The sequence below is a fragment of the Drosophila kikkawai genome, chromosome X (genome assembly GCF_030179895.1).
Source record: "Drosophila kikkawai strain 14028-0561.14 chromosome X, DkikHiC1v2, whole genome shotgun sequence".
NCBI classification, from domain to species: Eukaryota; Metazoa; Arthropoda; class Insecta; order Diptera; family Drosophilidae; genus Drosophila; species Drosophila kikkawai.
The window spans coordinates 27,087,926-27,101,529 of NC_091733.1; the positions used below are offsets into that span (position 1 = coordinate 27,087,926).

At 33.9% G+C, this 13,604-nt stretch overlaps 2 protein-coding genes across 3 annotated transcripts in view; one reads left to right on the top strand and one right to left on the bottom strand.

Annotated features, from left to right (window-relative positions):
- Positions 1–12,418, bottom strand: part of f (espin protein forked) — a 40,725-nt gene extending 28,307 nt beyond the window's left edge. Inside the window, exon 1 of one of the 2 annotated variants that reach the window (XM_070287886.1) lies at positions 11,449–12,418. In XM_070287886.1, the coding sequence (XP_070143987.1) occupies positions 11,449–12,329 (881 nt within the window). In that variant the 5' untranslated portion in view covers positions 12,330–12,418. The remainder of the gene's footprint in view (positions 1–11,448) is intronic. The other variant, XM_017178526.3, reaches the window with a different exon arrangement.
- A 113-nt stretch (positions 12,419–12,531) lies between these two features.
- Positions 12,532–13,432, top strand: LOC108082933 (uncharacterized protein C9orf85 homolog). Its single transcript, XM_017178537.2, has 2 exons — positions 12,532–12,642; positions 12,710–13,432. Exon 2 carries the CDS (start codon positions 12,728–12,730, stop codon positions 13,415–13,417), a length of 690 nt encoding a protein of 229 aa, XP_017034026.1. The 5' UTR covers positions 12,532–12,642; positions 12,710–12,727; the 3' UTR covers positions 13,418–13,432.
- Positions 13,433–13,604: the final 172 nt, after the last annotated feature.

Consider the following 13,604-nt stretch of genomic DNA (forward strand, 5'->3'; position numbering starts at 1 on the left):
AAAATTAAAATTTATTTCAACATCACTTCCAAGTAGCCTTAACTGAACAACTCCAACTACTAATTTGCATAGAAAACATGTAATTAAGTTGCAAAATATCCGAATAACGTTCAAAGTTCTTGTTAGCCAGTTAGTTTTTCTTTTTTTTTTTGAACAATTTCCACATGAAGAGCTCAGCTTGAGCATGCCAAATATCAATTATATATATATATACCTCCAAGTACTTGTTTCTATATGCATAATTCTACGGACTCAACTCAAGCGTTGCGCAAAAATAAATGAATTGAAGAGAGAGCCTAGGGAGCAGCTGCCTAATGGGTTCCAGCTTCTTGGGCAAACCCTTGGGCAACCCTGCTGCCCCCATTCCATCCTCAGTTTTTCACCTGCCTTTTCCACCTGTGCATTTGGGAGTCACATGCGTCATGACAGCGTGCTCAGTGGGCGTGAAGAGTTGCCATGATTTCTGGTTCAATGGCGACTTTAGTCTCTATATAGAGTGTCATTCTACGCATATTATAAAATATTATTACGTGCTTCTACATCCGGTAAAGTAAAAATTCCTAATAAATCTTTAGTACTTAAATATTAACTAGTGCCTTTGAGGGTTTATAGTAATGCCTAAAGTCTGTTGGCCGCATGGCTTCTTTCGCTTTCGGTTTGCATCATCATTTCGCTCCCTTTTGACCCAAAAAAGGCCCCCAAAAAAATGAAAATGAAAAATGCCCGGGCCAAAAGATGAGCGCCATTAGGTGATCTCTGGCAGATGGCAGTTGGCAGTTGGCTTAGAAAGGCTGCCATTGAGGTGGCTGTCATAATGCAAATATAACAGAGCACATTATAAAAAGCTGGTCGGTGGTTGCCCATCCGCATTTCACGTATTTCCTATTCAAATTCAAATTTTGCCGAAGGTTGTCGCTTGCAGAAATCGCATTCAGTGACATACATTCAATGGCAATAATACAAATAATTATAATAATACGAATTTATTTGTTATATTTCTTATTTACATTTATATTAACTTAATCTTTGGCTCTTGGCGAAAATTGCGCAAGGAGTTTGTTTAGGGATTTTGGGATTTCGGTTTTATGGGGGATTATCATAAAGATAATGATAAAGATAAGATAATGCCAGAACCGTTAGCTTATCTTGAACAGAAGTCGTAGAGAGTTATATTTTATTGTTTAAAATCTTATCTAAAAGAAATTAAATTGTATTGTTTTAAGGGATTTCTCTTTAAACAATTTCTAGTTATTTTTTTTTTAATTTTGTATAGAAGCTAAACTCAGAAGATTTGGCAATTATTTTGATTTTTCCATAGAAATAAATTAAATTAAATTGTTTAAATTTTTTGTTTCTCTTCAAACAATTTCTAGTTATTTTTTACAAATTTCTTATATAAATAATCGTTTATCTTGGCAATGATTTTATTTCTTCTATAAAATAATAAAATTAAATTATATTGCTTTGAGGATTTCTTCTTTAACAAATTCTAGTTATTTTAAATATGAGATGATTTTTTTAAATTTTATTTTGGCAATTATTTTGATTTTTCCATAAAATAAATTAAATTATATTGTTTAAATTTACCGTTTCTCTTTGAATAATTTTTGTTTATTTTTTTTTTAATTTCTTATAAAAACTAAACTCTAAAAAAGATTGATTTTTTAATTTTATTTTGTTGATTTTTTTATAAAAAAATTTTGCTTAGGTATTTTCTAGCCAAAAATAACTTATTTCTTTGACGAATAATTAATAATAAACTAAAGCTCTTGTAAATACTTTAGGTTTTCTTAAATAAATAATTAAAATTATAAATAATTATGATAGCTTATAATTCTAGAAGAAGTTACTCTAGTTTTTTAGCTAAATATATATAAAAATCGTTTTTAGGGAGTGGCAACTTCTGGGCTTGTCAACAAAATACTATTCAAAAGTGCACTTCCTGGTGTCAAAAACTAAAACTCATAACGTTAAAGTTAAACAAATAAAGTCAATTTAAAGGCTGGCTTTAGAAAATGAAATGCAAGACAGGTTTATAATACAATAGGTTCAAGAAAAATGATGAGATTTGAGGTAGAACTAAAATAATATTAATAATATATAATAAAGATAAATATATAATATTTATTTATTTATTTAATGCTAACTAATAGTTATAAACTAAAAAGTTAACAAAGGTTAAAGAGCAATGGCTACCGAGGCCTTCCGCTCTAAATATATAATATAAATAATCCATTGAGAGCTTTAATTTCTGGATAAAGTTCTACCCATTATAATCAAATTTATTTAAATTTTAAATCTAAATATTACATTTAATTAATATTTATACGAAAAACTGAATACCTAATTTAAAAAATTACATTCAAAATAAATGTTACCCCCGAAACCTAATTTTAATTAAAGTTCGTACCACCTTATAAACCAAATAGCCAACAATTTAAATCTTTATTAATTTCACTGACCCAATCTGGGCTTTATTTAACGCACCTAACGGCTGGCAAACTATTAAGTAGCCCAACAACTATACCAAAATATGAAAATAAACAAACCGAAAACACCCGAAATCATCAAATAGACAAATGCTCCAGTGATTTTGAAGGGTAAAGTCATAAAAAAAATGAGGAAAAATAATTTCTTTTGGGCGGCTGGAAAACGGTTTGTAGGTAACGGATGGGAAATAAACATAAAAACCAAGACTCTCAACAACAAAAGCCATAAAAGCCAACAAAGGAAAATGAAATGTGGCTTTGAACCATTTAATTACGAATTTTCAGCCAAAATTGTGCAATACAGAAATGTGAAGAGCGTCGAAGATCGAGGTTTTAAAACGATATATATAGTTGTTTTAAGTGGAAATTTAGTTGACAATATTTATAGATATTTCTATATATTTTAGATATCATAAGGAAATAAGTAAAAAATAGAATCTATTCATCAAATACTTTTACTTTTCGAACTTTTGTCGTATCAAAAGAAGAACACACCGCTAGCTAGCATTTCGATCTAACGGTACGCGTTCATTGGCTTCGATTTCATCCATCGAAGCTGAGAGATATAGTATAGTCAAGATCTCACACAGCTCATCATCCGTCATTCAAATTCAAATTTCGAACGGCCGAGAATCGAAGAATCGCGGCTAGTTTTCACTTTCGTGTGCGTGATCTTTGACAGAGAGAAAAGGGTTGAGGAGAAAGAATTAGAAAGCAAAAGTCAATGTGCTAAACCCCCATCAAGGGAAAGGGAAGAGCGAGGTTGAGTTATAAAGAATTCTGCAGTAAGCTAAATTGAGATTAAATAAAAGCTCAGTACAGTGAGAGAAAAATTATGTAGTTAACAATAATTAGTGATAAGAAAAAATAAGCTAACTTCAATCTCAAACCCTCTTCGGTGATATCTGTTCGTTTTTTTGAACTATCTTTTAAATATCAAATAAACCCGTAGCACTAAGTTATAAAAGAGAGATAGGGTACTTTGAAACACAACAAGAAGCAGTTCTTTTAGGAGAGAGTAATTACTACCACACAATCACACTACCTCACTACATTTACCACTCGACCTCATTATTCAGCTGGGTTACCACTTAGAAAATGCTAGAACTGGTTGGGAATTATAGTGTCAAGCGAGTATTTTTTTTGTTTTCAATGTTTATTATTATTTTAGTTATTTTTTTTTTAAATTTAATTTTTTTGTATTTAATTTTTATTAATTTATTTTTTTTTTTTTTTTTTTTTTTAAATTTATTTTTTTGTATTTTTTTTTTTTTCAATTTTTTATAATTTACATATTTTTTATTATTTGTTTTTCTTTATTATTTATTTTTGATTAAATAAATATATTTTTGTATTTATCAATATTTATCTGTATATTTCTGTAAATATTTATTAATACATTAAATTTAAAAAAAGTCATAACAAAGCCAAAATTTGGCAAATCAGAATATATATAAAATGTAATTAAATTAAATAAAAAAATTATAATGCAAAAAAGTTAAAAAAGAATTAACTAAAAGTTTCCCAACTAAATTGTTTTTAAATTAAATATTAAAAATCAATACATATTTTTCCCAGTGCATTAAAAGCTTTCCTATCTCTCTCTCTACCTCTCTGCGAAACCGCTCTGTTGTCCATTGCTCTCTGAACCGCTCGTGTCATTCATATGCAAAATCGCACCTATTCAATCACTCATTCATGCGATTCAAATGAAGTGAGTCTGTGAAAGTAAGCCATGGCAAGAGTCCGAGAAGAGCGACCGCAAACATTTGTCCAACAATCAGCCGGCAACAAATGGGCAAACAAGGCGAGACATCTGCCTTTGGGTAGCTGCACGTCTCCATCTAAATATGCATCTACATTTCCAGCTCCAACTCCATTTGCATCTGTCCGCTTACCTGAAGCCTCACCTCGCCTCGCCTCGGCTCACCTGAGTTGTGACAGGTCGCGGCACTAGGGAAGATCGGTGAATGCCCTGTCGGTAGGTGGAGGGGACTGCAAGTGAGTCAACAACCAAGCAAATACTCAAAAACGAATGCAAATACGAATGTGCAGAGTGGTCATTTAAGCGAATGCCCTTCACCAGACTCTAAGTTTTGAAAAGGATTTCCCTTTAAGAATTTAATAAAAAAAATATAATGGAAAGTAGGTGTCTATGGGAGTGTCACTTATACAGTTTGGAATGCTCTTAGATTCACAGAAAAGGATTTATAAAAAAAATATATAAATACAGAAGATAACAATTCACCAATAAAAATTAATTGAAGTCTGAACCCTACTACATATTTGGTCCTTCGAGCCGGACTTTCAAGGGTTTCGTTGCGTTTCAAAAGCTTAACTAATTTAAAATATTTTAATATTTTCTTTTAAGCTACTTAGTCATAGTTTTATTAAAAGAAAAAGTGATATTCAAAGCCTTTTCAATATTAAATTAATTTATTTATGATAACCCCAAGATTCAATAAATAAAAATTGCAAAGACTAACTAACCAAGTTGCTGTCAAATTTGCTAAATTCAAATCGATTCCGTTCAGTTCAGATTAATGAGTCCCGTCCAAGCCGCCAAGCATCAATGAACCCGTTGGATTTATGGCCTGGCTTTGGCTTTCTGCACTCTTCTAATGACCAAATCCGTGCAATGTCTTGGCCAAATCGGCAAAGGCGAAGCACTCTTGGACAAATGATCAATTACAACTGGCGACATTGGGAAGGTGGGATGGAGGATGGTTGGTTGGTGGGATCGAAACCCGTTGAGAGCGAAAAATAAAAAAACATGAAAATGCGGCGCATTGCGGCGTTTTGCCAGAAAAATGTCGTATGTAAACGGTTGCCTTAATAATCGACATTGGTGGAAAGTTGCAACTGCCAGCCGGTTGTTGACTCCGCGCACCGAGATTGGCTAACACCCAGCTGAATATATATAGTAGCGCCTTGGCGTCTGGAAACGAAAGCAAAAGGATGATGACTGCCTGGCGGAGATTCCCCTCTCGGGCTCATAAAAACAAGTTCCCCGAGAGCAAACGATAAACGAAATTTCACTTTCCTTGCTTGATTTTTGAAGTTATTTTTTTTGGCTTTGCTTATTTTTAGACAAATTCAATTTGAAAACCAGAAAAAGCGTGGCTAATTAACGCAAGTGTATCATAAATTACACAAATGAATAAAACGAAATAAAAAATAATGGTAACACAGCTCGATTTCAATCGATTTCAATCGATTTCCAACTGCAGCTAATTATCCTCGCAGGAAACCAAAACAAAGAGGGGGGCGCCTCTCCAGAAGTAAATCTCAATTTGATTGGCTTTGGCCGGAATTAGTCACAGAATTATTAGCCAGGCTGAAATCGAATTAACCGAAAATGTGCCAGGCAATCATCAAAAATAATGCCGAGCACCAAGAGTAACAAAAAAATGTGGCAAGAAAAAGCTATCGAATATGAAGATACCCATGAAAAATAAGGGAAATAAAATAATGAAAAATTAATAAAAATAAATTAAAAATAAATAAAAATAAAATCTAAGCTTAAATCGGAGTGTTTAGGAATTTTTAATAAGCTGAAGATATTATTTATAAATAAAATATATATTTTTTGGATTAAGAACAGGCAAATACCCTTGAAAAACAGGTAAATAAAATAATGAAAAATTAAAAAATAAATTAAAAATAAATAAAAATAAAATCTAAGCTTAAATCTGAGTGTTTAGGAATTTTTAATAAGTTGAAGAGATTATTTATAATGGAAAGATATATATTTTGAATTAAGAACATCCAAATACCCTCGAGAAAAATGTAAATAAAATAATAACTAATTTAAAAAAAATTAATAATAATTAAAACTTAGCATAAATCTATGTTAAGATTAGGCCGAAAAGATTATTTATAATGGAAATTATTGGAGTATTTGGAATTAAGAACATGCTCTACTAAAGTTAAATATTATTTCTCAATTAAAAACAAATCAAAAATTTAATAATTAACAATATATATTTAATAATTATTAAACAAACTTGCCTAAACTACCCCCTCTCCTCGAGGGTATCACCTATATAATGCAAGAAATATTATTAAGGCTCAGCTCGATTGCCATGCAATAATGAACGCCTGTGAGTGTGTGTGCAATGCCGAAACAAAATACAATTTTATGCGGTTTTATTATTACCCATTTCTGTTTCGGATTCTACGCCACTCACGCCAATCGGTCGGTAGTCGGTAGATATGGATATGGGGATATGGATACGACTGGGGCCTGGTCCGTTCATTTATCACGAACTGCGCTCTCGTTGCACATAAACGCATTACAAAACCCAAAAAGCAACCAAGAGACTCGCACTCATCCAGGCGGCGTTGTAATTATCGCAGCAAGTCGTAAGTATAATCGTAGCCAGCCCAAAAGGGTTGTATAACCTTTAGTCAAATCGCAGCAAATGATACACCAAGAGTCTTGGTTTCTTGCGGAGAAAGCGATCAGCAATGCGTATGAATTGGTTATTTCAAGCCCATATATTCCATGGCCCGAGGCCAGGAAGATTTTTGTATAAACTAACAGTCTAAAGAGTTTCAAAACGAGGGGTTCTTTGGGTCTTAAAATCAAGAAATATTGAGATTAAACTTAAAATTAAACTGAGATTCAGTAAAGAATTCTTCAAGAAAGTTGAAGAAATTACCCAAGACTTTGTCAAGGGAATGTTGGATTTGTTTTTAGAGAGTCTAAAAGCTTAATTTTATTATTATTAATTTTTTTTTTAATATATAATATATTATTATATTTTTCTAGTGAATTTTTGATGAATTTTCGGAACCAGACTTCTTTTGATTATATTTTTTAAGAGTTTTAGAACTTTGATTCCTAAAATATTCCATTTTTTAATAAGTAATATATATATGGATATATAGTTTATAACTATAAATACATATTAAAATATATGTTTATAATTATTAATTTTTTTTTATGTATATATTTAGCTTATTAAAGTCTTGGCAACATTTTTAGTACCTTAAGAACTTGGATTTCGGAATTATATAATTTTGAATAAGTTATATATATGAAAATATATATTTTTGTTATTATAAATACACATTTAAATATATATTTATATGTATAAAAACATAACAAAATATTTTTCTATATATTATATATTATTTTATATTTTTTTTTATTTATTTTTACTACCTTAAGAACTTTCTCTACCCAATCAAAATAATTTTTAAAAATTTAAAAAGCAACTGTTTAAGCTGGCAATTGGTTTATATATTCCAAATACAGCTTATATTTGATTTAGAAATGATAAGTTTGCTATTCTTAAAGAGCAAATTAAGAGCTTATAAAAGCAAAATCCTTGAATTTGTACCTCTTTTTTAGACATTTACATAGGAATTTAGAACTCACCACTTGGCATATCCTCTGGGCAGCTGTGATGGCTTGATTGATATATTGATTGATTGATTGACTTGGCACACACACTCACAAATCAAAGCACATGCTGGCCACACAATAATAATAAAAAAAAAGAGTTTAAGTAACACTGCACTTTTCCCCAGCTTCAGTTCGTTTTTCAAATATTAATTGTTAAAGTCTTCAAGTTGTTTTTGTTTTGTTTTGAATTCAAGTTTTGTTTTTCTCACAATATTTGTTGGTCAAGTCTTTTGTTTTGCTTGCGGTAAACGGCGGTGCTTTTTTCGAGGAGCACGGCACGTGCTGAACGAACAATGGTCGCGGCTTGTTTGAGTCTTCAGTCTGCAGTCTTCAGTCTGCAGTCTTTGGCTCAGCCAGCTAGCAGCAGCCGCAGCAGCAGAGCAGGAGAAAGAGAAAGAGACACAAGGCTAGGCTTTCGAAGAAAGAGAGAGAGAGAGAGAGGAGGAGGGTAGAGAGTTGTAGACCAGCTTGGCCAGCGGTCGCCGAAGAAATGTAAAAGCCAAAAGCAGCGGACCCCAAAGAAGTGCCAAGCGAGAAAGCTCTCTGGGCCAGGCCTTCTTCTTAATGGATACCCTATAAAAATATAGGATATATAGGGTTTACAGAGACTAGAAAAGCTTCTTAAATATTTTTAAATTTAAAAAATAAATTCTTTAAAAATGTAGCAGAGCTTTCTAAGCAATTTCTACATCATTTTTAGTTAGAAAATCTTAACCAAACAAAAACTGGGTATGTCCCTGATAAAAATATAGGGTATATAGGGTTTATAGACTCTAGAAATGATTATTAAATATTTTTAAATTTTTAAAATTAATTCTTTAAAAATGTAGAAGAGCTTTCCAAGCAATTTCTATATAATTTTCAGTTAGAAAATCTTAACCAAACAAAAACTGGGTATGTTTCTAAAGACAGGGTATGTCCCTGATAAAAAATAAAGGGTATATAGAGACTAGAAAAGCTTATTAAATATTTTAAAATTTAAAAAACTAAATTATTTAAAAACGTAGCAGAGCTTTCTAAGCAATTTCTACATCATTTTCAGTTAGAAAATCTTAACCAAACAAAAACTAAGTATGTCTCTGATAAAAATATAGGGTATATAGGGTTTATAGACTCTAGAAATGATTATTAAATATTTTTAAATTTTAAAAATAAATTATTTAAAAATGTAGAAGAGCTTTCTAAGCAATTTCTACAACATTTTCAATTAGAAAACCTTTGTAAACTAAAGCTGGCTAAATTTCTAAAGATAGGGTATCTCCCTCTTCGACTTAAAAACCTGCTTAGCTCTCTGTTTGATGTAAACATCTCAGATCTCGCTCGTGTGTATTGCCTCTCAGGTTGTATTTAGTTGATTTTTCGATGCGCTTTTTGCACATTGCTAGACTTTTTCTAGCTTGCCTGGAATTTCTTCTTTAACTTCATCTTAAAGCCGCCGCACTTGCTGTGGTGGGTATAATTTTATTCAATAGAATTTATGCTTTTTTATGGTCAAGCTGGCCGGCGTCATGCGCGGCAACCTCATCGCTGCTAACGGTTGTTTATGGCCAGTTTAAGGTTGTTTTTTTCCTGCATAATTGTTTCGAGTCGTTCGTTGCTCTTGGCTCTCTCGTAAGCTCATTTAAATGCAATCAATCAAAGACTTACGGCTAATTAGCCAACATCCCCATCGATGGACAATGCAATTTAATAGAATTATGAAAACACTTCATTAGCAATCAACGCTAATGAAGCCACCCTGTGTCCAGGTTCAAGCCCGGGAGTTCATCGAGTGCATCGAATCCCCCCGATCGATCGATATTAAATCGCTTTGATTATGTGCCAACATTGCCTGAACTCTCTAACTTTGAAATTACCACAAAATCTTAATTGTCAATGATTTCTCAATGATTTTATTTTACAAATTGATTTCGAGGCGGTTTCTCCATTATTGATTTTAATTTTAAAATTTATAAATTAAGAGTTGCATTTTTCAAAGCCCAAGGTTAGAGGTTTGTTTAATTGTTAACCCATATTTCACTTTTTAGTTCCAAGAGAAGCATTGAAAATTTACGCTTTCATTTGATTTCTTATAACGAATCCCAAAAAATTTCTTAATAATTATTTAAATTGAAATTTGTCCATATTTTTATAGGATAATTTTTTTTATAAATTAAAGTCTAAAAAAAACCATAACTAAATCAACAAAATATTAATTTTAATTGGGAAAGCGTTTCTGTATTAATATTAAAATTTAAAAAATAAACAAATGTTTGAATTTTTTACATTTTTAATTTTTAAAAAATGGGTAAGCAATATTTTAAATAAATCAAATTTTAAACAAATTATAACTAAGTTATTAAAACCGTAATTTCACATCGAAAAGCTTTGTTAAGCTAGTTTTTATATGATTAACAAAGCTGCAAACTAAATTTAATAAAAAAAAAAATTTTTAATTAAATTTTTAAAATTAAACACAAAGTACAAAATCTTTGGAACAAATCCAAGTTTCAAAAAATTAAAGCTTATTCAAAAAATTATTAATTTTATTTAAGAAAGCTTTGTTATCATAGTTTTGATTAGGTTAACAAATCTGCATTCTTATTTTAGCATTTTAAAATAGTTAAAATTAAAAAAAATATATTTTTTTTAGAATTTTAACGATTTGAAAAAATAAAAAAAATATATAATAAAATTTTTTTGGACAAATCAAAGTTTAAAAAAATCCTAACAAAGTCAAAAAATCATTATTTTTAAATTGGAAAACTTTTTTATGTTTATTTTTATTAGATTAACAAATCTGCATTTTTACTCTAAAATTTAAAAAATTCAAATTGTCAATTTGTATAATTTTTAACAATGTAATAATTATAAAATTTAAAAAAATTATGCATTTGTATTTTGGGAAAAAATCAAACTTTAAAAAATCTATAACTGTGGCAAAAATCTATAAAATTCAGTTCGTAAAGCAGGTTTGTCTTAGTTTTGAAGAGGTTAATAAATCTGCTTACTACTTTTTTTAAGTTTTTTAATTTTGATTTTTCATTAATTTTTGATAATTTTAACGATGTAACCCCTTAGAAAATTTGGAAAAAATGTATAAAATTTTTTTTGCTGCTAAACAAGGCTAGAAAGACTCAGCTTGTCTTGCTGATCAAGAATATTTATGGTTCATAGGATCGGAAATGAGTCCTTTCACTGTTTTATTAGCTTTTGATTGAAATTAGGATACCCTGTAAGGGTAATCTGGACCTTGATGCATCTCTCTTGTTTATAAAAAATATATATAAAAAATAAATAATAATAATAATACAATCTAGAAAATTGACATAAAAGTCTCGTTTGAGATGAAATTTCAGCATTAAAGCCTCTTTAAAGCTCAAAAGTAAGAAAAAACATAGGAAAAATGATAAACTTCCCCGAAAACTCTCAATAATTCAGAGTTTTTCAGCTTTCTTGCTAAAAATGAAGACTATAAATAATCTTAAGGACATTAGAACTTGATCCCCCCACTTATTTCTATACATTTTAAAATTTTGAAGAAAGCTTCTTGAGCAAGTTACTCACCGAATGGCCGCCGGCTGATGATGATTGGCCAGCATCCGCATGCTGCCTCCGAATCTGTGATGCTGCTGCTGCTGCTGCTCCTGATCCGCCACATTCATATTCCTGCTGATCTGACTGATGCGACTCATCCGGCTGGCATGCGATCCCCGCTCCGAGTTGCATTTGGAGCCGCACAGCGAATTCTCGCAGAAGCGACAGCACTTGTTGTAGCTGAACGTGGAGGTGCATAGAGTGCAAAAAGAGTCCAGCTGCGATTCGGCCGGATCGTCATCGTCCTGGTCGTCATCGTGCTCCTCCCGCTCAGCGGCCATGTCCATTTCGTGCTGATGTCGCAGCTTTAAAGTTCGAGTGTGACTGCTGTGATCCTCATCAGAGCAAAAGTATTCGGTCTCCTGTGCCTCCTCCTCCTCGTCGTCGTCATCATCATCCTCGCCAAGGCTGCTGCCGGCACTGCCCTCGTTACCGCCTCCTTGGGAAGCACCAAAGCTGCTCAACGGACACGAGGGATAGCGGGTGAGGGGAAAGGGCCGAAGACTGTACTTGCTGGCCATGGACAGGTTCTCATTGAAATAGATCACATTGCCCGGCGCAGCACGCTCTCGCTCTCGGTCCCGTTCGCGATTCCTTTCCCGGTCCAGCTCCCGATCCCGGCTGATGCTAAGGTCATGGTACTTGCGCAGGAAGGCCGCATTGCAGTCGGCGGCGGTGTATTCGTGCAGTTTTTTGGGTTTGTGGGCGGGCGCCGGCGGCACGTGATGTTGTGTGTGATGGTGGTGGTGGCTGTTGCTGTGACTGGAGTTGCTGCTGTTGCCGTTGTTGTTATTGTTATTGTTGCCGCCGGAGCGCAGCAGATCAAAGAGGCGCTGCTTGAGGTCGCGCATGGCGACATGGGGCAGGAAAATCCAACGGAATTCTGCAAGCAAAACATAAACAAAGACATTTTGAAATTTTATTTCCACCACAATTGCAACAGGGCTGCCAACTTGGTTGGAGACTAACAGCTGATTAGCGGGGTTTCAAACCAAGTTATCGATTGCTTTTGTTCGAGTCCGCGCTAAAAGCCAGCAGAGCTGCCAATCTGTTGGCATTTTATTCTAAACACAGCGCGGTCACACTTGATCTACTTGTAAATTAAAAAACGTAAAACGTAAAAACATCTTTTGTCTGTGATCAAAATTAGCCTAGTTAAAGCAGGTAAATATAACAAAACAAGTCATTTACGTACAGCCTAGTGTCCTAGCTAACCACTGACCCCTTTCAGAACCCAACTAGTACAAAGATGAGCAGCCAGCGCGGCAATGTGAGCCGCACACGTGCCCAGAAACACAAAAATCGCTTCGTCTTCAAGAACGATCTGCACGACAAGACGCCCCAACAGATCCGTCTCAATGCCATGCACGTGTCCACCGTGTGCCAGCGTTGCAAGGAGCAAATCGAATGGAAGATCAAGTACAAAAAGTACAAGCCACTGACCCAGGCCAAGACCTGTGCCCACTGCCATCAGCGTACGGTGCGCAAGGCTTACCATGTCATCTGCAAGGATTGTGCCGTCAAGGCCAAGTGCTGTGCCAAGTGCCTCAAGTCCGCCGACGAGGTGTCCATTGAGGCTCCCGGGCCAACGCCACGCGAGGAGCAGCAACTTCAGGTGGAAATGGATCGCCTGATCAAGTCTTTTTCGGAGCGCAAGCGTCGCGCCTTTCTGCGCTACATGCAAAAGGGCAAGAAGCAGGAGCAGGTGGATGAGCAGGAGCTGGAGGCCCAGGAGAAGGCCAAGCGGGTGGCACACACGCGCGATGAGCTGCTGGACAAGATTAAGCAGCTGAATTTGGCCGAGGAGGATGACGAGGAGTTTGACGATGAGGAGGAGGAGGATGATGATGACTCGGAGTTTGATTCCGAGGCGGAAGAGGAGGAGGAGGATGATGAGAGTGAAGAGGAGGAGCAGCAAAAGCCCACTAAGGCCAAATAAACGTTTAAAGCTGAAACTAGTCTCTACTTTTCTGTGTGGTGGGTTTACAGTAGGAGGAGCAGTTGGGGAGCAGGGAGAACAAGTGGGTTCTTCACTATGGACACTGAGCAGCTCCTGAATACTGAAAATCCTAGTTTTTTTAAGCCAGAAATCCTGTTTAATCTTGAAACGAAAATGAGGGGGATAG